The following is a 26,171-nucleotide window of genomic DNA, read 5'->3' as shown; positions in this document are numbered from 1 at the left end:
TGCTTACCCCTTGAAGCATATTCCCTATAACATTAATAGGAGGCAGATGTCCATGAACTGGTCCAAGTTTTTTTGTGTGTGTTCCTCTCGCAGCTTCAATTCATGTTTTTGTTGTACTCACCTTATTTCTTAAAATCTCCAGTGATTTCAGCGGAACACAATATTGATGCAATATCATGCACATCAACATCAATGACGGTCGCTCCATTTACTCTCCTAATGGTTAGGAAAATCTATAGAATAAGAAATGGGTTTATTTATGTTTCACCGATTGTGTGTCATGTTTTCTGTTGGGTGACATATTTATTGCTGCGGGCAGATACTTGGAGGTAGCAAAAAAAAAAAAAAAAACTACTAGGGAAGACGATAGCTAATTCTATGTGGGTATATTATATTCATCTAAAAGAGAAGCCCAGTTCTCCTCTCTATCCTTGGCTCTTATTGTAAAGCAGTACATTTAGTGCGGATCACGTTCTGTACTGCACAAGACAGGGATCTCTTCCGATTCAAGGTGCTGCATCCCCGTTATTAGTTTGAGTTCAATTCCGGGCAGCTAGTCTGGAATGAAAAGCCACTCGGGCTCAGATCTCACCAATAACCCACTTCACCATCAAAGTGTTCTTTGAAGTTCATGTTCTATAAAATTGGTTCAGGTGTCAGGTCAGAGTTCGCGAAGCCAAAGGTAGGCCAACCATTTGAAGCCCCAGCTCCCTTTGTATTCTTAGCGGTCCTTCATGTTTATTGCAAAGAGGCAATCAGCACGGCCTATGTTTGGGCTCAGCCACTGCTCCTCAGATGTGAAATGTCTTAGGGATACGCTTATTAACTTCTTTGTGGTGGGAGCCACTCAGCAATCACCCCTGACACTGGTTAGAATGCCAGTCTGCTTGATATACCCATCAGTTGAGGGGAAAAAGAAAAGCTTGCATTAGGGGTTACGATGAACCTTGGCAAGGGCATGGCTGTCAGAGCTCAGAGGGAATCAATATAGAGACTATAGTCCTCTATTAATGACTCCAACAGGTATGTATACACAGTGGTTATTAATGTTAACGCACTCCATGTTCCTTCATGCACCACAGCAAAGGGCACTGATCCTCCCAGCTCCACTCGTTTTTACTGCCCCAGAAAGAGTGCTTCTCTCTCCATTACCTGCACACTCATTTGATTGGCGAGGGTAATCACAGGCCCTGACTTCGTACGTGATCACAACACTGCCCCCCATATGTCTTTCTCCCTCCATCTGCCTGCAGTGGCAGCTGTTGCAGGCCTCATTTAAAAGCCTCTCCACCCACTGAACCAGTGCTGGCACTCCCTAATGGGGCACTGCACCCACGCCACCCTCCATCCCTCCAGCCCTTGCCTTCCATCACTGTATTGTTGCCTGCCAACCCTGACTAGAGTATTATTAGAGGCTGAGCTACTAAATAACACAGATGTTAGTTAGTGGGCCTCAGAGAAGAGAGAGAGAGAGAGAAAGAGAGAGAGAGAGAGAGAGAGAGAGAGAGAGAGAGAGAGAGAGAGAGAGAGAGAGAGAGAGAGAGAGAGAGAGAGAGAGAGAGAGAGAGAGAGAGAGAGAGAGAGAGAGAGAGAGAGAGAGAGAGAGAGAGAGAGAGAGAGAGAGAGAGAGAGAGAGAATATATTGAGATGGAAAGATAGAGCTAGAGAGGAAGAGAGTGATGGAAAGGCAGCTGTGTTACACATTGTGTTAATGTCTAAACACAGGCAAGGCTATTCCTTTATCTATGAATTGGGAGGACAACACCCCAAACTGAAAACCTCATCCACCCTGCCGAAGTTCTGGTATAGGAAGCATACTAAAAAAAGTTTTTTTTAAAGGTTTCCATTCCATCTTTGAATCTCAAATGCACATCCATTCTACCCACAACCTAAATCCATCTTCTCCCCAAATCCATTATTCTCATCATGTGCAAATGTTTTCGTTGTCCCCCCCAGAAAAAATATTGAGACGCTGGATTGTTACACCCAATTATCCTCCTTTAAAGTGCACTACAGACATTTTCAGACTGAAATTGCAGTGTGCTCTATTATACGAGACAAAAGAGAGAAAATGTATTCATTCTGAAGTTCTCTTTCAGTAGCAATGAGTAGTCCTAGATACTTAGATTGTTTTGTGTAACGTCCTGAGGTGAAAAGAGCTCTTTTCCTCTTATTTTACTTTTCCTCCTCTTTTTACTCTATCTCTTTCTTTCTCTATCGCTATTACACTCTCTCTCTCTCAGGTGCTTGTGAAACTACAAGGTCATCATTAGATCATAGTCGTCAGAATGAACAGAAATGACAACAATCTAGAATAAAGACACATATTCCTCTCCACATTAAAACCACAATGAGCCAAACTGCAGAACCACTGTTGTGCCTTACAAAGATATCCTATCTCCAGCCACTGCCAGCCGCCCGCCCGCTCTCAAAAGTAACCATGGAGACTGCTGTATGAATTGTGTGGCTCTTTATGAGTTAGTGTGTGTGAGTGTGAGTGTGGGAAAGAGAGAAAGCGTGTGTTCACTCATGGTGTTACTTGTGGGGGCGGCTGTGTGTTTGCATGTATTTATGTCAGTGTGTGAAAACGTTTGCACCTCCTAATAGACTTTGGCCTCCCAGTGAAAAAAACAGGACACTTTCATTCAATGAGGAATATAGAGTGCAAAGGCCCAGCAAAAACTAGGGCAGAAAATCCAATGTTGGGTAGGGGCCAGCAACCGAAGAAAGAACAGAATGTGAAGTTGATCTACGCTGGAGGATGTGACATCATCCCACACTCCCTATTCCGAATATAATGCACAGGAGGCTGCTGAGGGGAGGACGGCTCATAATAATGGCTGGACGGAGGGAATGAAATAGCATCAAACACACAGAAACCATGTTGTTGATCTATTTGATACCATTCCACTCATTCTGCTCCAGCCATTACCACGAGCCCGTCCTCCCGAATGATGGTGCCACCAACCTCCTGTGAGATTCATTCTCTGCCTCAGTCTTGTTATAAAGGACCATAAAGCTATCTCTGACTCTCCCAGACAGTCTCATACCGCTGTGCTGTGCTGCCTAGCAAAACCTGACACTCCTCTAGCTCAGTTAGCTGGAGCAACTCAGCCCAAAGTTGGGAGCTGTTCTTCCTGCTTCCAGCAGGTCTCTGGTGAGTGGTTGAGGATAGGCTGTCCTAATCTCCTCCCATCTGCTGTTGGAGCTCCTCTGCCACCACTGAGGCCTGGCCCTACCCCGCCCCATCTGGGCAGCCCGCTCCAGTGAGCCTGACCTCAGGCCATACATGTGTGTCTACGTGTGTTTGTGTGTGTGTGTGGGCGTGCGTGCATGGTGTGTCCTGAATTTGTGTGTGTGTGCCCTGTATCTGTGTATGTAAGTATCGGGGGCCTTGATGAGCCCAGTTCCTTATGAAGGAGTGTCATTAAAGCTGAGAGGGCCAGACGGGGTGATTGCAGTGATTTGGCGGTACTCTTACAGACTCAGCCGACCAATCAGGACTCACGTCTTGCCTCCTTCAGTGCCACTTCAATCACAGAGTACCCAGCCTACATCTTCACCAGGCCGCCCATAGAGAAACACACACAGTCTCAGAAATATGGAGATGTCTAGGCTTCTACATAGACATGAGGGGCATGAGGTATACTACAGTGTATGCACCATAGGCATAATTACCATAGCAATTGAGATTTGGAAAGAAATACAGGGCATAATCTAACCGCCTATTTCTGTGTCTAAGGGGTGAGGAAATCATTAAAAATACATATGATCTGATCTGATGTTAGAAATGTCAAAGTGAAGAGGCGTATTTCAAGTGGTATAGCTTTGACACCATTCAAGAAGTCTTCCAAAAGCTGAATTTCTCTGTGATTTAAAGACAATGCTACACTCTTACAAAAATGGTGCTATCTAGAACTTAAAACGGTTCTTCGGCTGTCCCCATAGGTGAATCGTTTGAAGAAACGTTTCTGGTTCCAGGTAGAACGGTTTTGGTTCCAGGTAGAACCGTTTTGGGTTCCATGTAGAATGCTTTCCACATAATCAAATCAAATCAAATATTTACATTTTAAATTTAAGTCATTTAGCAGACGCTCTTATCCAGAGCGACTTACAAATTAGTGCATTCAACTTAGGATAGCCAGTGGGACAACCACTCCCTTTTTTTTCTCCTTTAAAAAAAAAAATAGGGGGGTAGAAGGATTACTGTTATACTATTCCAGGTATTCCTTAAAGAGGTAGGGTTTCAAGTGTGTCCGGAAGGTGGTCAGTGACTCCGCTGTCCTGGCGTCGTGGGGGAGCTTGTTCCACCATTGGGGTGCCAGAGCAGCGAATAGCTGTGACTGGGCTGAGCGGGAACTGTGCTTCCGTAGAGGTAGGGGGGCTAGCAGGCCAGAGGTGGATGAACGTAGTGCCCTCGTTTGGGTGTAGGGTCTGATCAGAGCCTGAAGGTAAGGAGGTGCCGTTCCCCTCACAGCTCCGTCAAATTGTATTGTCACATGCGCCGAATACAACAGGTGTAGACCTTACAGTGAAATGCTTACTTACAAGCCCTTAACCAACAATGCAGTTTTAAGAAAAATAAGTGTTAAGTAAAAAATAGATAAGTAAAAAATAATTAAAGAGCAGCAGTAAAATAACAGTAGCGAGGCTATATACAGGGGGTACCGGTACAGAGTCAATGTGTGGGGGCACAGGTTAGTCGAGGTAATTGAGGTACTATGTACATGTAGGTAGAGTTAAAGTTACTATACATAGATAATAAACAGAGAGTAGCAGCAGCGTAAAAGAGGGGGTGGGGGGGACAATGCAAATAGTCCGGGTAGCCATTTGATTAACTGTCCAGGAGTCTTATGGCTTGGGAGCTGTTACTGTTGAGCTGTTGAGAAGTCTTTTGGACCTAGACTTGGCACTCCGGTACCGCTTGCCGTGCGGTAGCAGAGAGAACAGTCTATGACTAGGGTGGCTGGAGTCTTTGACAATTTTGAGGGCCTTCCTCTGACACCGCCTGGTATAGAGGTCCTGGATGGCAGGAAGCTTGGCCCCAGTGATGTACTGGGCCGTACGCACTACCCTCTGTAGTGCCTTGCGGTCAGAGGCCGAGCAGTTGCCATTCCAGGCAGTGATGCAACCAGTCAGGATGTTCTCGATGGTGCAGCTGTAGACTTTTTGAGGATTTGAGGACCCATGCCAAATCTTTTCAGTCTCCTGAGGGGGAATAGGCTTTGTCGTGCCCTCTTCACGACTGTCTTGGTGTGTTTGGACCATGATAGTTTGTTGGTGATGTGGACTCCAAGGAACTTGAAGCTCTCAACCTGTTCCACTACAGCTCCGTCGATGAGAATTGGGGCGTGCTCGGTCCTCTTCTTTTTCCTGTAGTCCACAATTATCTCCTTTGTCTTGATCACGTTGAGGGAGAGGTTGTTATCCTGGCACCGCACGGCCAAGTCTCTGACCTCCTCCCTATAGGCTCTCTCATCGTTGTCGGTGATCAGGCCTACCACTGTTGGGTCATTGGCAAACTTAATGATGGTGTTGAAGTCGTGCCTGGCCATGCAGTCATGGGTGAACAGGGAGTACAGGAGGGGACTGAGCACACACCCCTGAGGGGCCCCCGTGGTGAGGATCAGCGTAGCAGATGTGTACCCTTACCACCTAGGGCGGTCCGTCAGGAAGTCCAGGATTGAGTTGCAGAGGGAGGTGTTTAGTCCCAGGGTCCTTAGCTTAGTGATAAGCTTGGAGGGCACTATGGTGTTGAACACTGAGCTGTAGTCAATGAATAGCATTCTCACGTAGGTGTTCCTTTTGTCCAGGTGGGAAAGGGCAGTGTGGAGTGCAATAGAGATTGCATCATCTGTGGATCTGTTTGGGTGGTATGCAAATTGGAGTGGGTCTAGGGTTTCTGGGATAATGGTGTTGATGTGAGCCATGACCAGCCTTTCAAAGCACTTCATGGCTACAGACATGAGTGCTACGGATTGGTAGTCATTTAGACAGGTTACCTTAGTGTTCTTGGGCACAGGGAATATGGTGGTCTGCTTGAAACTTGTTGGTATTACAGACTCAGTCAGGGACAGGTTGAAAATGTCAGTGAAGACACTTGCCAGTTGGTCAGCGCATGCTCAGATTACACGTCCTGGTAATCCGTCTGGCCCTGCGGCCTTGTGAATGTTGACCTGTTTAAAGGTCTTACTCACATTGGCTACAGAGAGCGTGATCACACGGTCATCCGGAACAGCTGATGCTCTCATGCATGTTTCAGTGTCGCTTGCCTCCAAGAGAGCATAGAAGTAATTTAGCTCGTCTGGTAGGCTCTTGTCACTGGGCAGCTCGCAGCTGTGCTTCCCTTTGAAGTCTGTAATAGTTTGCAAGCACTGCCACATCCGACGAGCGTCGGAGCCGGTGTAGTACGATTCAATCTTAATCCTGTATTGATGCTTTGCCTGTTTGATGGTTCGTCGGAGGGCATAGCGGAATTTCTTATAAGCATCCGGGTTAGAGTCCCGCTCCTTGAAAGCGGCAGCTCTACCCTTTAGCTCAGTGCGGATGTTGCCTGTAATCCATGGTTGGGGTATGTATGTACGGTCACTGTGGGGACAACGTCATCAATGCACTTATTGATGAAGCCAGTGACTGATGTGGTGTACTTCTCAATGCCATCGGAAGAATCCCGTAACATATTCCAGTTTGTGCTAGTAAAACAGTCCTGTAGCTTAGCATCTGCGTCATCTGACCACTTCTTTATTGAACGAGTCACTGGTGCTTGCTGCTTTAGTTTTTGCTTGTACGCAGGAATGAGGAGGATAGAGTTATGGTCAGATTTGCCAAATGGAGGGCGAGGGAGAGCTTTGTATGCGTCTCTGTGTGTGGAATAAAGGTGGTCTAGAGTTGTTTTTCCTCTGGTTGCACATGTAACATGCTGGTAGAAATTAGGTAAAAGGGATTTACATTTCCCTGCATTAAAGTGCCCTGCCACTAGGAGTGCCGCCTCTGGATGAGCATTTTCCTGTTTGCTTATGGTCTTATACAGCTCATTGAGTGTGGTCTTAGTGCCAGCATCGGTTTGTGGTGGTACGACAGCTACGAAAAATATAGATGAAAACTCTCTTGGTAAATAGTGTGGTCTACAGCTTATCATGAGATACTCTACCTCAGGTGAGCAAAACCTTGAGACTTCCTTAACATTGGATTTCTTGCACCAGCTGTTGTTTACAAATATACACAGACCGCCACCCCTTGTTTTACCGGAGGCAGCTGTTCTATCTTGCCGATGCAGCATATATCCCGCCAGCTGTATGTTATCCATGTCGTCGTTCAGCCACGGCTCGGTGAAACATTAGATATTACACTTTTTAATGTCCCGTTGGTAGGATATCCGTGATCTTAGTTCGTCTATTTTGTTATCCAATGATTGTACGTTGGCTAATAGGACTGATGGTAGAGGCAGATTACCCACTCGCCGTCGAATCCTTACAAGGCACCCCGAACTATGTCCCCGATATCTCCGTCTCTTTCTCATGCAAATTACGGGGATTTGGGCCTTGTCGGGTGTCTGATCCCAAAATCCTTTGCATCTGACTCGTTAAAGAAAAAAATCTTTGTCCAGTACTAGGTGAGTAATCGCTGTCCTGATATCCAGAAGCTCTTTTCAGTCATAAGAGACGGTGGCAGAAACATTATATACAAAATAAGTTACAAATAACGCAAAACAACACACACAATAGCACAATTGGTTAGGAGCCCGTAAAACGGCAACCATCTCCTTCGGTGCCATTCACATTGCAACATTCTATATTGAACCCAAAAGGGTTTTTACCTGGAACCAAAAAGGGTTTTCCTATGAGGACAGTCAAATAACCCCTTTTGGAACCCTTTTTTCTAAGATTGTATAGCACTCAGCCACAGTACATAAAGCACAGTAGCTCTTCGGAGCTATACCAGTCCTGCTGCTGACGCCTGAGCATCTCAACTGGAGACCACATTTGCACAGTGTTTTACTACAGTATGAAGATCTAACAGTATCTAATAGTAACTCTCTCTTCTCTCCAAATAATACTTCAGCTAATGTCTTCTGGGCCCACAATAACAGTAGGTTTATAAAAGTAGTGTCATCAAAAACTAAAATAATGCTAAGATTTCAATGTCTTTAGTGGTGTACACAGTTAACCACTGAACCTGTGTAACCTGTCAATTGTCAGTTGTGAACCAAACGTCAGAAGAAAAGCATCTCCTAAACTGATCCTCAGTCATTATTGTGTCCCCCACAGAAAGGTACTGTATGCTATGCTCTAACGAGAGAGACAGGCATGGCGAGCTATACTCTGTAATGCTGGGCCCTGTTTCCCTGTGAAAGGAGACAAGTGTGTTTCTCAAGGTGATTGTTGCAGTGATAAGGGAGCCTCTGTTATTAAGGGTGACAGCAGAGGGGCTGAGAGGCAGAGAGAGGGAGACGGCAGGGCTGACTGGATAACCTTGGCGACGCTGACTGCCGGGTCCCTGCATGAGCATCTCTGTTGCTCTCTCCATCTCTCTGCACTGATCGTCTGCTGTTGCTGCTGGACACAATCTGCAGGCTGGAATTACCTCACAGCCAGAGGAAAACTAAACATGATTTCTGACCTTTACTTTCTGTGTTCAACAGTAACCTTTGGTGCTCCGCACGGTGCAGGCAGCTACATCGCTGCCGCTGAAAATAATTCCACAGGAATGATTGTGTGTTTAAGTGAAGGGAGGGGAGGGGTGTGTGTGTTGTGGTGGGTGTGTTGGGGTGGGGTGGACCGATTGGTGTGTGTGTGTGTGTGTGTGTGTGTGCCTGCATGTATGCAATTCTGCATGTTTTCATGTGTGAGTGAGAGGATATCTGTATGTGTTTTACATAGTGTGAGAACAAACACAAGTGCAGAGAAATCTCCTAGGCAGGAAAAAGATTCATTGCATCATCACTCTGCTTTGTTATTGTTGTTGTTGTTTGCCTCGTCAGCCCCTTTGAATCTTGTGGTTATTAAGAGTTGCTAAGATAAAACGAATTTATCTCAACAGTATTAGCAACTGTTGTGATCTCCAGCCATCCCCTGGTGCCATTACTCCACTCCTCCCCCTCCTCCCACCGCCTCCCTCCCCACTTCCTCCTCCCACCCTTCCTCCTCCTCTCCCCCTTAGCTCACATCACCCCCTTTCCTCCTCCTCTTCCCCCTCCCTCCTCTCCTCCCCCCTCCTCCTCCTCTCCCCCCTCACTCCCCTTCTCCTCCTCTCCTCCTCTCCCCCTCCCAACCCACCACCTCAGCATATTTCTGTCTGCAGTAACAATAACACATAGAAGCTCTATAGAATTGACATCGCACGGCCATCTCTTAACTAACAAAAAAAACACACAAGTGTGTGCACTGCAGCACTGTGCAGGGATGGTACATTTAGAAGCTTACAGAGCCCAGGAAGCAGGAGCCTGGATATCCTTGGCTGTACACAGGTAGGGAGTTAAGGTTTGAACTCCGAGACTGCCCAGTGTATAAATATTGTCTATGTCAGTAGAGGACAAGACAGGATTTGGGCGCGGAGCCCGAATTTTGAATGTGTCACCTAAAGCTGGCCTGACCGGGCGGATTAGCATGCTGTTATCCACCATCCCTGGATGTGCTGCCTACTATTTCAACTTCTCTCCCATTTGTGCTCAGCCAAGCACATTGTGGCAGTAATCTATAGCTTTTTATTTTCTCCAAAAGGAGCGGATGGACTGTACAGTCCCTCGTTCTCTATCTTTCTCCAGTCTCTCTCTCTCTCTCTCTCTCTCTCTCTCTCTCTCTCTCTCTCTCTCTCTCTCTCTCTCTCTCTCTCTCTCTCTCTCTCTCTCTCTCTCTCTCTCTCTCATATTTATCTCTCTCTCACCCCATTCTCAATCCCTCCCCCCTCTCTCCCTTCACCCTCCCCTCCCCCCTCTCTCCCTTCACCCTCCCCTCCCCCCTCTCTCTTTCCCCTCAGCTAGAGCAGCCTGGTAGAGAGAGTGTAGCATGGGGGATCAGTGGATCTCAGAGAGCTGCCTGCCTCATTACTGGCCTGTTCTGACGTGGCGAGCGTTGCTCTTTAGTAAGGATCACACCACTGATGTTTAATACATGCCTCAGTCTGTCTGCTGTGTTTTCCACCCAATAAATGTATCATCGCAGGCAGAGGATTACATGCTCTTCTATCTGGTATATGCCTTTTCTCAACATCCACCAAAAATGGACCAATTCCACATGATGTGTGTGTGTGTCCGTGTGTGCAGCACGCATGCATTGTGTGTCAGTGTTTGTAGCGTGTGTGCCTCTGAGTGCGTGTGTCCGTGTGTGTGTGTTGTATGTGTGTGAGGGTGAGTGAGTGTGTGTGCTGTGTGTGGGTTTGTGTGGGATGTAGGTCTAGTTTCATTATGGCAGAGCCTGTACCTAATCCAGGTCTGCTGCATGCTGCTCAGTGTGCTGTGCTGTAGAGGTGCCAGGGACATCACACTCATACTCTCACACACATACCCATACACACACACCTACTCTCACACACACACACGGCCCCAGCTGACAAGTAGCCTGCTAGCTCGCTGGCCGTGGCTCTCAGTAAATTGTGCTGACAGACATCACTGGGTATAATAGGCTGTACATTAACACTGGGTTGAGATGAGAAAATTACAGGTGCGACAGCAAAATCTGCCAGCGAGATGGAACTCTATTCTGAGTATGAACCAAAAAACTAGGGAAACACAAGGAGGGGGTAGTGGGGAGGAGTGTGGAGGAGGGTTGAGGGGAATTGAGGGTCTACTGGGGAGGGGGTTAGGTGGAAATCAAAGTGGTTAAAGCTGATTTATCCTGTGTAAGGGCTCCGAGTCCTCTGAGGAGCATTGAACAGCCCTTCAAAAAGAAATATTAGCAGCCTTTATATCCAGTCAGTGCCAGTCATCAGGCCTGCATGTGAAGTAAAATCAATCTATTTCATATCTGAGGGCCAGGGGGTGCAGGGGCTGAGCGGAGAGCAGGTCCCCACAGCTCTCTTCAATGCTGCTGCACATCCCATCATAGAGGCAGAGTCTCCAAAGGACTGAATGTGTTGTACCAACGTGACGGCCGCTCTGCTGTTCTCCTAGATTAGGGACGTGATTGAGCATTAATATTCATTTCACAGCGTGTCTTTGTTAGGCACCGCTAGGGGTTGTCAAGTTGTTGGCTTGATGTTACTCTTGTATTTATTCGCTGTAAATATATATCTTCAGGTTTCTGCATGGTGGGCTTACTTTGCTGGTAAGCAGACACCCCAAAACAGACACTATCAACGTGGCTCAAAATGGGTACTCCAGTGGCTACCAAAGTCAAGGACTGTTGGACATTCTCACCGTTGGTACACAAGTTAATTGGAGGGGGAAAATGAAAGTCTGTTTGAAAACTGTTACTTGTCTAGTCTTAATAACCAGTGAGCTCTGGTCCTTGCGGGGAGGGGTCCTGCAGGTTTATGGTGGCGGGGTCCGTCCCAAATGGCCAGTCTGGCCTAGGTCCTGTGAACTGTCCTCCCCGTAATGAGATTAAGTGAGTAATTAGGAGTGTGAGGACAGGATGGAGAGCCCGGTCCCCCGTGGCCTGGTGCACGGTGCATCCCTGGTGTCATCATCTCCCCAGAACAGGATGTCTAATTAAGATCTCACCCTGGGCTCACTCCCACTGGAGGGAGGGAGGAAGGGAGGAGGAGAGAGTTGGGAGGAGTGGTCCATAAAGGACAAATGAGAAAGAGGGAGCAAACTCAACTAGCAGCTACATACACAGGCAGAAGCTGGGGCAGCTAAATCAGGGTCCTAGTTGGACCCAATAAGTGGCTGCAGCAGACCACAGACCTCTCCACAGATCCACCTCCATTCCCCAACCCATTAAAGTCACATTGGTGTTTGATTGCTCCTGTGGTGGCACTCTGAGCTGTTCATTTAAGATGATGTGCAACTCCAGGCCTGCTCCAACACCCATTCCATCCCCAGCAGGACCCCACTAGGACGGCCAATAAGGGGGGCTGAGACCCACCAGGGGGTGGGATGGGAGTCCTGGGAGCCCTAAAGCCAGCCACTCACAGCCAAGTAAGAAGACAGCTGAGTGTCATTGTTAATTCGAACACACACCACCACAATGGCAAAATCAATGGGCCTTTATGGGCCATCAATCTTGACAGCACAAGATCCCTGCTTGTCTCAAGGCCTGACTGGTCTGGCGTTAGGGGGGCTAGTGGGGCTCGGGCCGAACGGCCAGGATCTGAGCATACCCAGTGATCTTTTTTGGCCTCCCCAATCCATCTCTGCGGGTTAGGCTGTCCTTTTGAAGATTGTGTCGTTTGACAGGCGGCCAAGTTGCCCGCTGTCCTAATGCATCCTAACCCAAAACAGACAGGGGTTTCTAGGTAAAGCTGCTGCAGAAGTGGGACACGGTCGGCAGCTGGGCTGGATTGGCTTTCTGCTCTCCTTTTCCTTTCTTTACCTCGCCCTGTCCCTCTCTCTCTCTCTCACTCTCTCTCTCTCTCCCTCTATCTCTCTGCCTCTCCCTCTCTCTCTCTGCCTCTCCCTCTCTGCCTCTCTCGCTCTCTCTCTGCCTCTCTCTCTGCCTCTGCCCCTCTCTCTCTCTCTGCCTCTCTCTCTCTCTGACTCTCTCTCTCTGCCTCTTTCTCTCTCTGACTCTCTCTCTCTGTCTCTCTCTCTCTCTCTCTCTCTCTCTCTCTCTCTCTCGCTCTCTCTCTCTCTCTCTCTCTCTCTCTCTCTGCCTCTCTCTCTGCTCTCTCTCTCTCTCTCTCTGCCTCTCTCTCTCTGTCTCTCTCTCTCTCTCTCTCTCTCTCTCTCTCTCTCTCTCTCTCTCTCTCTCTCTCTCTCTCTCTCTCTCTCTCTCTCTCTCTCTCTCTCTGCTCTCTCTCTCTCTCTCTCTCTCTCTCTCTCTCTCTCTCTCTCTCTCTCTCTCTCTCTCTCTCTCTCTCTCTCTCTCTCTCTCTCTCTCTCTCTCTCTCTCTCTCTCTATCCACTAACTGAGGCATGGAGAGGCTCTTCAGAATAGAGCACCACAGCACTCGCTTCCCTCTCTCTCTCTCTCACTCTCTCTCTCCCTCTATCTCTCTGCCTCTCCCTCTCTCTCTCTCTCTCTGCCTCTCCCTCTCTGCCTCTCTCGCTCTCTCTCTGCCTCTCTCTCTGCCTCTGCCCCTCTCTCTCTCTCTCTGCCTCTCTCTCTCTCTGACTCTCTCTCTGCCTCTCTCTTCCACTATCTCTCTCTCTCTGCCTCTCTCTCTGCCTCTCTCTCTCTCTCTCTCCTCTCTCTCTCTCTCTCTCTCTCTCTCTCTCTCTCTCTCTGCCTCTCTCTCTCTCTGCTTCTCTCTCTCTCGCTCTCTCTCTCTCTCTCTCTCTCTCTCTCTCTCTCTCTCTCTCTCTCTCTCTCTCTCTCTCTCCTCTCTCTCTCTCTCTCTCTCTCCACTAACTGAGGCATGGAGACAAGGCTCTCAACACAAGGCTCTTCAGAATAGAGCACCACAGCACTCGCTTCGTCACACACTGTCACACACGATGAGCACATTCTCCAAAAACACCCAACAAAAAACAGAGACCATTGTTCCTACCGTTCGCTAGCTAGCTAGAGGATGTTCCTTTCATCGTATTAACATATATGTAGATCAGTGGTGAGTAAATGAAAGACCACAACAGAGAGATCAAAGACGACAGAATGAAGGCCAAGTAAAGGAGGATCTTGGCACTGGTCCTGTGAATTTGATTGATTGTTTGGCAAGCTCTGCATACTCCTCCGCCCTCCCTCCCTCCCATCCCTCCGCCACCTCCCTCTATAACGTTTACTCTTTCTTATCTAGAACATACACGGCAGTTTGACCAAACTGTACAGATGCAGATGTGTGTGGGATTTGGGGGACACTATACTGTTGGGCTCTGGTGCCAGTATGCCTGATTAATCACTTTTTAATTTATAGTGGGATGGTAATGTGCTTGGCAGAGGGAGGGCCACTAGCTGCCTTCAGTCCCCTGCAACACCAACCACCGTCTCCTTAATTAAAATGAATACGCAGAGCATCCATCAGATAGACAAAGGCATCAGAGAGAGAGAGAGAGAGAGAGAGAGAGAGAGAGAGAGAGAGAGAGAGAGAGAGAGAGAGAGAGAGAGAGAGAGAGAGAGAGAGAGAGAGAGAGAGAGAGAGAGAGAGAGAGAGAGAGAGAGAGAGAGGGAGAGGGAGAGGGAGAGGGAGAGGGAGAGGAGAGAGAGAGAGAGAGAGAGAGAGAGAGAGAGAGAGGGAGCGAAAAAGAGAAAATGAAAGAAAGCGAGAGAGAGAGAGAGGGAGCGAAAGAGAGGCAGAGACAGAGAAAAAAAACTGAAGAGAGAAAGAGAGAGAGAGAGAGAGAGAGAGAGAGAGAGGGAGAGAGTGAGATAAAGGTAGAGAGTGAGAGACAGGGAGAGAGAAGAAACAGAGAGCTATATAAAGAACAAGGAAACAAATAAGACAACTACCTCCACGACTCTCACTGTCAGCCGGCTTCACCTGGATGGGGCGAGTCATCTGGAAAAACAATAAAGACACAGAGGTTAGTCCTGGTGGATCTGTCGTCGCCATAACAAGGTAACAAGCTTGAAGTGTCAAGGCCCTCTCCCACACAAACAGCTGTTCCCCGATACTGATCAAAGTGCCATGGCGAAGGGGAGCACCAAGAGAGATGCAGTTGGGGTGACACTCAGTGCTACTCACTGGACAAAAACAAATCGCCCACATCTCACATTCACACAATCAGACAATCAGAGTGGCCTGAATGGTGCGGTTGTCGGGCAGGGTGTGTGTGTGTGTGTGTGTGTGTGTGTGTGTGTGTGTGTGCATGTGAGTCTGAGGGAGAGAGGCAGGCCTAATGAAAGTGAATCCAGCCACAGGAGGAGAGAGATCAATGCAGGCCTATTGATCCAGGGCCCTTGGGCTGTGGAGAATGTCTGGCTGGGAAGGATTCTCTGGTTAGGAGGCTCATAGTAATCCACTACAACCTGATAAGAATGGCATTTGTTGGATTAGATGCTTCTGTCATCACAGCCTTTGTGTCACGCTTCTCCCAGACTTTCTCCCTCCTCTTCCATCATTATTATTGTTCAAGCTGAACAGCTTTAGCAACTTAATTGTTCTCCTGCAAACTTTCTAGAACATTCCCTGAATTACTGAGTGTTTGTTAAAACTACTGCTCCTACAGTAGTTTGCGAACAAATTAAATTGAATGATGATACAAATGGATACTTCATATCACACGAACACATACAGTACCAGTCAAAAGTTTGGACACACCTACTCATTCAAGGGTTCTTCTTTATTTTTACTATTTTCTTCATTCTAGAATAATAGTGAAGACATCAAAACTATAAAAAAGCACATATGGAATCATGTAGTAACCCAAAAGTGTTAAACAAATCAAAATATATTTTAGATTTTAGATCTTCAAAGTAGCCACCCTTTGCCTTGATGACAGCTTTGAACACTCTTGGCATTCTCGAAACCAGCTTAATGAGGAATGCTTTTCCAACAGTCTTAAAGGAGTTCCCACATATGCTGAGCACTTGTTGGCTGCTTTTCCTTCACTCTGTCCAACTCATCCCAAACCATCTCAATTGGGTTGAGGTCGGGGGATTGTGGAGGCCAGGTCATCTGATGCAGCACTCCATCACTCTACTTCTTGTTCAAATAGCCCTTACACAGCCTGGAGGTGTGTTTTGTGTTATTGTCCTGTTGAAAAACAAATGATAGTCCCACTAAGCGCAAACAAGATGGGATGGCGTATCGCTGCAGAATGCTGTGGTAGCCATGCTGGTTAAGTGTGCCTTGAATTCTAAATAAATCACCAACAGTGTCACCAGCAAAGCACCCCCACACCATCACACCACCTCCTCCATGCTTCACGGTGGGAACCACACATGCGGAGATCATCCGTTCACCTACTCTGCGTCTCACAAAGACATGGCGGTTGGAACCAAAAATCTCAAATTTGGACTCATCAGACCAAAGGACAGATTTCCACCGGTCTAATGTCCATTACTCGTGTTTCTTGGCCAAAGCAAGTCTCGTCTTCTTATTGGTGTCCTTTAGTAGTGGTTTCTTTGCAGCAATTCGACAATGAAGGCCTGATTCACGCAGTCTCCTCTGAACAGTTGATGTTGAGATGTGTCTGTTACTTGAACTGTGAAGAATTTGTTTGGGCTGCAATTTGAGGTGCAGTTAACTCTAATGAACTTATCCTCTGCAGCAGAGGTAACTCTGGGTCTTCCTTTCCTGTGGCGGTCCTCATGGGAGCCAGTTTCATCATAGCGCTTGATGGTTTTTGCGACTGCATTTGAAGAAACTTTCAAAGTTCTTGACATTTTCCAGATTGACTGACCTTCATGTCTTAAAGTAATGATGGACTGTCGTTTCTCTTCGCTTATTTGAGCTGTTCTTGCCATAATATGGACTTGGTCTTTTACCAAATATGGCTATTCTGTATACCACCCCTACCTTGTCACAACACACCTGATTGGCTCAAACGCATTAGGAAGGAGAGAAATTCCACAAATTAACTTTTAACAAGGCACACCTGTTAATTGAAATGCATTCCAGGTGACTACTTCATGAAGCTGGTTGAGAGAATGACAAGAGTGTGCAAAGCTGTCATCAAGGCAAAGGGCGTCTACTTTGAAGAATCTCAAATATAACATATATTTTCATTTGTTTAACACTTTTTTGGTTACTACATGATTCCATATGTGTTATTTCATACTTTTGATGTCTTCACTATTATTCTAGAATGTAGAAAATAGTAAAAATAAAGAAAAACCCTTGAATGAGTAGGTGTGTCCAAACGTTTGACTGCTACTGTACATCCATGCAGGTAGGTACGGACACACACAGGCGCATACATACATTTCCTACACAAAGATGGCATTCAAAAATGTTATACAATTATTTATGTTCACAGCAGGAGACAAAAAAGCAGATAAAATTATGTCTGGCCCTGAATACTTTTTGATTTAGTCCCCGTCTCCCCCCTCCTCCTCCTGTGTTTTAGTCCAAAAGGAACTCTTTGTCGATCCAAAACAAATTGCCTTAATAATAACACAGCAGGCAGATTTTTAATGAAAAAGGGGCCAAGATCTGCACCGATTTGAGACAAGATTACTGAAATATGCAATCTCCTACCCTACACGGCCCTCTCAGCCATCTGTAACCTGGAATTAGGCACATTTTTATTGCTCCACAACATGACTACTTTCCCAAATCCAAGACAAGCCACCACTCTCTCTTTTTTTTTAAAGAGTCCAAGATCAACATTTTTTTTCACTGCCATTCTTTTTCTCCAATGTATTTTTTTTACTGTCCAAATCTCGGGCCGAGCTAAAAAGGTCAGATTTAAAGACAGGGCAGTGCCATAAAAGCATGACTTGTTCAAGGAGAAACACCATAATGGGATTTTAAAATGTCTTAATAACATGCTGATATATGAGGGAGAGGCCTGTGCCACATTCATTAAGTGCTAAACGTATCTATTTTCACCTTGAGGAACGGCGTAACCTTCGTCACTGGAATTATTCCATAAATTTACCCATCGTAAATAATAACTAGCTGGGGTTTTGGCCCCTTGTTTCCTGGCTCGCAAACGCTAACCCTCCCACTCAGTACAAAACACAGCCTTTCCCTGTAGGATCCGTGTGAGCCGAGGTGACCCCACATTAATGTTGCTGTTACACTACCATGCATGCTATTTCTAACTACAGTATGCATGGCTAGATTACCGTGTGTGAGAATGCACTCAAACCACCCACATGTCCAAAGCATCATGTGAGATTTAATATCTTACGGAGAAAAATATCCCCAAAACAAATTCAATGTTTACTGATCACTTCAGCATCTTTATAACTGCAAACTCATACGGCAAGTACAAACCAAGATGGAGAATCTTTGTGCTTTTTGCAGTAACATAGAAAAGATTCAACAACACTACTATATTCAGACGTATCATGGAAGACAATTGCACTATACTCTCTAGCTTGCAGACACAGAGGTCTTCTCCACAGGGTTTCTGTGAGTGGGTTGTATCTCTAAGCCCAGCTACGGTTCAGGCAGTAACATGTTTGCTTAATGGCCCATTTATTTGCCCAAAAGCTGTGCATTTTCTTCCAGTACAGTACATTCAGTATCGACGGCTTTCAGTTTAGTGCATTTTCTCTCTTTGTAATGGGATAAATACAAATCTTGCATGCCTAGGCATGGTTGTGAGTGAGCAAAATGCACACACTCATACGACACACACGTACACACACACAAACACGCACAGGATTAACAGAATAGAATTGATTAACTATAGCCGTTGTCAGGGAAACCATTCATTTAGACCAGGTTCTATAGGACTTAGCTGTTTTTCCCTCCTTTGTGAGTGTGTGCTTGAAGCCCTCTTTACCCACTTGACAGCAAAGCAACCGAGCAGATGGAATTGGTTAACTCTGGATCCTCAACAAATAACAACACATGTTCTAATTGGGGTACTTTTCATTCCTCCATTCAACTCGCTAAGGACGAGAATGGGGGGATGGGGAGAGAGTGAGAGAGGCAGGGAGGGAGGCAGGGGAGCAAGAGAGAGGGAAAGCTGCCTGCAACTCCCTGATAAGATTGCTTTGCAGTTGAGTGGCATTTCTACAGCCCTGACTCCACCCTTTTGCTTCTCTCATTCAGACGCATGCTGATAGACCCCAATGCAGAGCTGCATAGTATAGACAGTATGGTATACAGAGACTGTATAGTAACAGTACTCTCTGTGGATCCACTGGTATTCCTGTGGTGGCTAATCTATTGTTTGCCTTTGGTCGCATATCAATTATAAATGGCTCTGACAATGACAAGGTGTTTCCATGTTAAACTGTATTGACTGTGAAATCTATCATTCAAGGAATTGAATGCCACCCCAATCTCTCCGTTCTTTGTTTGAGGCTTTATTGTGCATTACTTTGTGAGAATATTACTTTTTTGAGTCGTGTTTTTTTGAGTCAGTCCTTGTAATTTAAACACCTTCATTACTCGTAACAAGCTTTTATAAGTATAATGTTAGCTTGAATATTCACAAGCAAGTTTCACAGTCAGCATTGGAACAAATGAAAAATGAAAAATTGTTCCAATGGTCCTAGTAGGTGTTGTTTTTAATTCTAAATTAAATCAAATTATTAGAACCCACTTTGCTGTACAGTACATGCACAGTAAATGCTTTTACAGCAAGGGAGGAATGCAAAAGTTGTTCTGACAATCGCCCTTCAAAGCATTTTGTGTGAAAGTTTGATTTCCTTCCTAGTGGTTTGGGCTGCTCAGTGTGCCCCATCTCTCCCCAAACACAAACACCTCTTGTGCTCTAAATGTTTTTTGTTTTTTTTGTACAAATCCATAGATCCATACACTTTTATGTAACTGCCTCATTTGTCCAGTTAAGCCTCCAGTCAGTTCAAGAAAAGCAGCAGCAGAGCCCAGCCAACGCTGCAGAGAGAGAGAGAGAGTTGAAGACAGCAGAGAGGCTGAGATCCAGAGATCCTCGGCAAGATTGGGAGCCCAGGGTCATTGGGCTCTGTGTGGGTGTACCAGACCTTTCCCTGCCCCTGACGGCCTGCCTCACTGCTCGAAGTTCCCATCCACCGCTAAAACACACCCACCACCTCCCCCCTCATGCTGTATTATCATTATAATGTTGTTATTTAACCTGTATTTAATCAGGAAGTCCCACTGAGTTCATATAATGTGTTTTCCTAAGGAAACAAGACTATGTTGCAGAAGCCATGGTTATATCAGGAGAATACACAGGCTCTGACTGCTGTGATAATGAATATGGCCAATTATTGATCTGAACGTGTGCTGTGTGGTGATACTGAACTCCCGCCCTGATCATACATCTACCACAGAGAGAGAGAGAAACAGAAAGAGAGAGAAACAGAAAGAGAGACAGGGAGAAAAACAGAGAGAGAGAGAGAGAGAAAGAGAGAGAGAGAGAGAGAGAGAGAGAGAGAGAGAGAGAGAGAGAGAGAGAGAGAGAGAGAGAGAGAGAGAGAGAGAGAGAGAGAGAGAGAGAGAGAGAGAGAAACAGAGAGAGAGAGAGCGAGAGAGAAACAGAGAAACAGAGAGAGAAAGAAACAGAGAGAGAGAAACAGAAACTGACAAAATAGTGAGAGAGAAACGGAGAGAGAGAAACACAGAGAGAAACAGAGGGAGAGAGTCAGGGTTGTGAGGGCATACATAGTCTCGTTATTTCTCTTCCTCTGGTTGTGGCATATTTAGATGTGATTTTACGGGGAGCTCATTTGTTTACAGGGTCGTCTTAAAGACAGAGAATGAACAGCAGGCAGCAAAGCAAGAGAAATGAGAGCGTTCGTTCGTTCGTGCGTACGCGTGTGCCTGCCTGCGTGTGTGTTGTCTCTGTGAGCAACTGTCAGTGTGTGTATGCGTATGTGTGTGAAAATATGCTTCTAGCCCCAGCGTGGTAGCCCTGATAAGAGCCTTAGTGCTTGGGCGATGGCAGCAGCCTAAGCCCAGGGATTTCGATCAGAGCCAAACCAACAGGAGCCTGGAGCTAAGGGTGAGATAGGCTGGAGGCTCCAAGGGCCATGGACTTGAACATTCCCCCATCTTTGCCATGGAGGAGGAGTATGACAATGATGATCATAGTCCAGAATACCTGGAGACAGAAGACCACTCTGACTCTAGGGCAGTTCTGATGGTCTCTGTGTTGGTCGATGGGTATTAGAGTTCTTCCCTATAGCACTGTACTCTATAAAACTGCCTATCTCTACCTCTAGACACACATACACACTCCGCAATGACAGTTCTCTCTCACTTGTTTGCATCATCCTCTGCAATGCTACATACTGCACCACTACACTGGCCCCTTTGAACCTGACGCCATCCCAGCTACTGTTTACATGTAATCAGTACATCTACAGAAGGGCATCCAAATGGGCTCTTCAACCATTAATGCCTAATAGCAGCAGCAGCTGAAGTGTTTGGGTTCTTTCTCCCTCCCTGTAAAAAGCAGCCAGTCTGCTAATGTAGACCAGCCCTCATTAGGACCAACCAGGTCTCTTCATTTTCAGCACTCATTAAGTTTTCATGAAGGTGAATGTCACACATCAAACCCCCAGTCTTCCAAAAGGCTTCGGCGTCTTCAACTGGGCTTGTGCTGGGGTTTTGAAGTGCATGAACCAATGGCAGTGCTAGAGTATGCCTGTGAGTGTCAGGGTAGCTAGTGTCTTATAGTGGTTGTGTAGTGGACTAGTGTGGGCTTGGTGACAGAGACACTGTCCAATCATGACGGGTAGTAGATACGGGGATTGAGCTAATGCTTAAATCCAGTCATGCTGAGCCTCCAGTCACTAGGACATCCAAGAGAGATAAAGAGAAACAGAGAGGAGGGAGAGAGAGAGGGGGGCGGGAAGCAGGGAGCGAGGGAGGGAGGGAGAGAGGGCAGAGAAGGAGAAAGAGAAAAAGAGGAGCGAGAACGGGAGGGCAGAGAGAGAAGGGAGGAACAGAGAAGGAACGATTCAGTATTCGTAATTTGTACTCCCCTCCCTGACTTCAGAGCCACACTTGGTTATCAGGGGAAGGGCATCACTCCCAGACATCTTTGGCACTGCTGCTTTTCAACTCCAACCAGCTATTGACATGGTGTGTTACAGTAATGCGTGGCGCTGTGGGAATCTCATTGTTAATCTGTGTCAACAAATGCTAGAGCAGCAACGGCCCTCTCTCGTTCTCTCCATCCCTCCCTCTCTCACGTTTGCCCACCTATCTAATAAATCTTATCTGTCCAGACACACTGGTGCTTAAGCTTTTGGTGGTCTCTCTGTGTGTTTAATGTACGTTATGCTCCTGTGTGCATTTTGAGGAATTGTCGTTTGGCGATAAGATTGTGACGAGGAAACAAACAGGGTGGCTTTAGCGTGGCGCCCACCGTGCCAATCCCAGAATGCCTTCCTTCGCCCAGCGAGGGGCAGCTAGTGGCAACAGGAAGTGAAGCGTATCAGGAAATGGCAGATCAACTGGACTTATCTCCTACGTGATGGATTTAATGGATGTAGAAATGAAAGCTTTTTAATAGGATGTTAGGATGTTCTTTTGGCTCGTTTGATATCTGCTTTAGATGTTATGTTCTGGTCGACAACCGTGTAAGAATTCCCACTGAGGTAATATGTCGGTATACAGTACACATGCACAGGACAATGTGTACACACACACACACACACACACACACACATCCATGCAAGTGTGTGTTTCCTTTCCCCTCCCTGTGTGATGAGTAGGGGATGTTCCCACTGCTGTCACTGCAAGTGTAGGATTGTGACAGATTACAGGGCGCTGCTTTGGCCAATAGGTAGCCGGAAATGTTTCCTGGCCGCTGACCCATAATTCCAGGCGTACCTATGCCGAGTTGACGCTTCTTTAATGGTTTACAGACCTCCAGCAAGCCTACACCTCCAGAGCACTATGATAGCCTATTAGCAATTCACCAGCGCTTGCACTTTTCTGCCCCCCTCCCAACCCTACTCTCCACGCTCCTAGGGGGGATGAGAACAGCAGTACAGATTGGTGGAGGGAAAGAAGGAGAAGAGGAGGAGGAGGAGGAAGAAGAGAGAGAGAGGGGCAGCCAAGCATGTTTCTTGCCTGGGAGAGGGATCTAAACAAGTGTCAGTTTGAGACAGAGAGAGAAGAGGGAAGGGGAGATAGACAGAAGGAGACATAGAGAGAAGAGGGAAGGGGAGATAGACAGAAGGAGACGGAGAGAGAAGAGGGAAGGGGAGATAGAAGGAGACAGAGAGAGACGAGGGAAGGGAGATAGACAGAAGGAGACAGAGAGAGAAGAGGGAAGGGGAGATAGACAGAAGGAGACAGAGAGAGAAGAGGGAAGGGGAGATAGAAGGAGACAGAGAGAGAAGAGGGAAGGGGAGATAGAAGGAGACAGATAGAGAAGAGGGAAGGGAGATAGACAGAAGGAGAAAGAGAGAGAAGAGGGAAGGGGAGATAGAAGGAGACAGAGAGAGAAGAGGGAAGGGAGATAGACAGAAGGAGGGAGAGAGAGAAGAGGGAAGGGGAGATAGACAGAAGGAGACAGAGAGAGAAGAGGGAAGGGGAGATAGACAGAAGGAGACAGAGAGAGAAGAGGGAAGGGGGGATAGAAGGAGACAGAAAGAGAAGAGGGAAGGGGAGATAGACAGAAGGAGACAGAGAGAGAAGAGGGAAGGGGAGATAGAAGGAGACAGAGAGAGAAGGGGGAAGGGGAGATAGAAGGAGACAGATAGAGAAGAGGGAAGGGAGATAGACAGAAGGAGACAGAGAGAGAAGAGGGAAGGGGAGATAGAAGGAGACAGAGAGAGAAGAGGGAAGGGAGATAGCCAGAAGGAGACAGAGAGAGAAGAGGGAAGGGGAGATAGAAGGAGACAGAGAGAGAAGAGGGAAGGGGAGATAGACAGAAGGAGACATAGAGAGAAGAGGGAAGGGGAGATAGACAGAAGGAGACAGAGAGAGAAGAGGGAAGGGGAGATAGAAGGAGACAGAGAGAGAATAGGGAAGGGGAGATAGAAGGAGACAGATAGAGAAGAGGGAAGGGAGATAGACAGAAGGAGATAGAGAGAGAAGAGGGAAGGGGAGATAGACAGAAGGAGACAGAGAGAGAAGAGGGAAGGGGAGATAGACAGAAGGAGACAGAGAGAGAAGAGGGAAGGGGAGATAGAAGGAGACAGAGAGAGAATAGGGAAGGGGAGATAGAAGGAGACAGATATAGAAGAGGGAAGGGGAGATAGAAGGAGACAGAGAGAGAAGAGGGAAGGGGAGATAGACAGAAGGAGACAGAGAGAGAAGAGGGAAGGGGAGATAGACAGAAGGAGACGGAGAGAGAAGAGGGAAGGGGAGATAGAAGGAGACAGAGAGAGACGAGGGAAGGGAGATAGACAGAAGGAGACAGAGAGAGAAGAGGGAAGGGGAGATAGACAGAAGGAGACAGAGAGAGAAGATGGAAGGGGAGATAAACAGAAGGAGACAGAGAGAGAAGAGGGAAGGGGAGATAGAAGGAGACAGAGAGAGAAGAGGGAAGGGGAGATAGAAGGAGACAGAGAGAGAAGAGGGAAGGGGAGATAGAAGGAGACAGAGAGAGAAGAGGGAAGGGGAGATAGAAGGAGACAGAGAGAGAAGAGGGAAGGGGAGATAGACAGAAGGAGACAGAGAGAGAAGAGGGAAGGGGAGATAGACAGAAGGAGACAGAGAGAGAAGAGGGAAGGGGAGATAGAAGGAGACAGAGAGAGAAGAGGGAAGGAGAGATAGACAGAAGGAGACAGAGAGAGAAGAGGGAAGGGGAGATAGAAGGAGACAGAGAGAGAAGAGGGAAGGAGAGATAGACAGAAGGAGACAGAGAGAGAAGAGGGAAGGGGAGATAGAAGGAGACAGAGAGAGAAGAGGGAAGGAGAGATAGACAGAAGGAGACAGAGAGAGAAGAGGGAAGGGGAGATAGAAGGAGACAGAGAGAGAAGAGGGAAGGGGAGATAGAAGGAGACAGAGAGAGAAGAGGGAAGGGGAGATAGAAGGAGACAGAGAGAGAAGAGGGAAGGGGAGATAGAAGGAGTAGGAGAGAGAAGAGGGAAGGGGAGATAGAAGGAGACAGAGAGAGAAGAGGGAAGGGGAGATAGACAGAAGGAGACAGAGAGAGAAGAGGGAAGGGGAGATAGACAGAAGGAGACAGAGAGAGAAGAGGGAAGGGGAGATAGAAGGAGACAGAGAGAGAAGAGGGAAGGAGAGATAGACAGAAGGAGACAGAGAGAGAAGAGGGAAGGGGAGATAGAAGGAGACAGAGAGAGAAGAGGGAAGGAGAGATAGACAGAAGGAGACAGAGAGAGAAGAGGGAAGGGGAGATAGAAGGAGACAGAGAGAGAAGAGGGAAGGAGAGATAGACAGAAGGAGACAGAGAGAGAAGAGGGAAGGGGAGATAGAAGGAGACAGAGAGAGAAGAGGGAAGGGGAGATAGAAGGAGACAGAGAGAGAAGAGGGAAGGGGAGATAGAAGGAGTAGGAGAGAGAAGAGGGAAGTGGAGATAGAAGGAGACAGAGAGAGAAGAGGGAAGGGGAGATAGACAGAAGGAGACAGAGAGAGAAGAGGGAAGGGGAGATAGACAGAAGGAGACAGAGAGAGAAGAGGGAAGGGGAGATAGACAGAAGGAGACAGAGAGAGAAGAGGGAAGGGGAGATAGAAGGAGACAGAGAGAGAAGAGGGAAGGGGAGATAGACAGAAGGAGACAGAGAGCGAAAGAAAAAGAGAGCGCAAGAGAAACCTGAGCCTCAGAACCGTACACAGCCAGACCCATCCGTCCATCTGCACATAGAAGCGTTCCCAGAATGATAATGCTCTCTCTCTCTGACCACTCTCTGATCTCCCTCCATCAGCAGGTTGGGCTGCCACGGTCTGACTCTCTCCACTACCCCTCTACCACACTAACTACCCCTCTCTGTGTGGCTCTCACTCACCACTGTCCTCAGATCAGTCACTGGCCTGGAGGCAGTCATCTACCAAAGCAGTCATTAGCCCAGCACATCTGCCATAGCAGCACGGAGGAACTGCACTGATATGTCTAACTGTTGCACTGACCACTTATTAATGATGGCAGGGCATGAAGCATTTGTGTCCTGGAGTGACTTGATGGCCAGTGGGCTCTCGGAGAGTGTGTGTGTGCATGTGTATGTGTGCTGTGTCCAAGGGGGTAGTGAGAGGGAGCCAGGGCTCAGAGGAGCGACACAGGCCAGCCTGCTCTGTCCATCTGCTCTGAGCTCCATTCCCAGCATATCAATACCCCACGTCACACGCCACACTGTCACCTGCTGTCTCCTCTCCTCCAGCTCCATCAGTCTCTCCTTTCCAAACCCGCTAGCTCTAAAACCCACTTATGTTTCATTCTGACACTTGGAAAAAAATCCCTGCTTGTTTATAAGCGGTTTATCTCATCAGAAAACAAGCAGGACGGGCCTGTCTTCTAGCTCTTTCCTCGGTTTTCCTTTCCTCGGTTTTCCATCTTCCTTCCCTTTTCTGTCCTATCCTGCCCTCTCCACTCCTATCCTCTCCTCTCCACTCCTATCCTCTCCTCTCCACTCCTATCCTCTCCTCTCCTCTCCACTCCTATCCTCTCC

At 47.2% G+C, this 26,171-nt stretch overlaps 1 protein-coding gene across 11 annotated transcripts in view; it reads right to left on the bottom strand.

Moving 5' to 3' along the window:
* The window catches only part of LOC121533539 (CUGBP Elav-like family member 5), a 242,950-nt gene that overhangs the window by 84,320 nt on the left and 132,459 nt on the right, over window positions 1-26,171 (bottom strand). For all 11 annotated transcript variants that reach the window (XM_041839573.2, XM_041839575.2, XM_041839579.2 and 8 more), the window contains exon 3: window positions 14,487-14,535. In XM_041839573.2, the coding sequence (XP_041695507.1) occupies window positions 14,487-14,535 (49 nt within the window). The remainder of the gene's footprint in view (window positions 1-14,486; window positions 14,536-26,171) is intronic.

This window comes from Coregonus clupeaformis, chromosome 20 (assembly GCF_020615455.1).
Source record: "Coregonus clupeaformis isolate EN_2021a chromosome 20, ASM2061545v1, whole genome shotgun sequence".
Classification (NCBI taxonomy): Eukaryota; Metazoa; Chordata; class Actinopteri; order Salmoniformes; family Salmonidae; genus Coregonus; species Coregonus clupeaformis.
The sequence above is the reverse complement of the archived record's forward strand: the minus strand, read 5'-3'. Positions and strand labels throughout refer to the sequence as shown.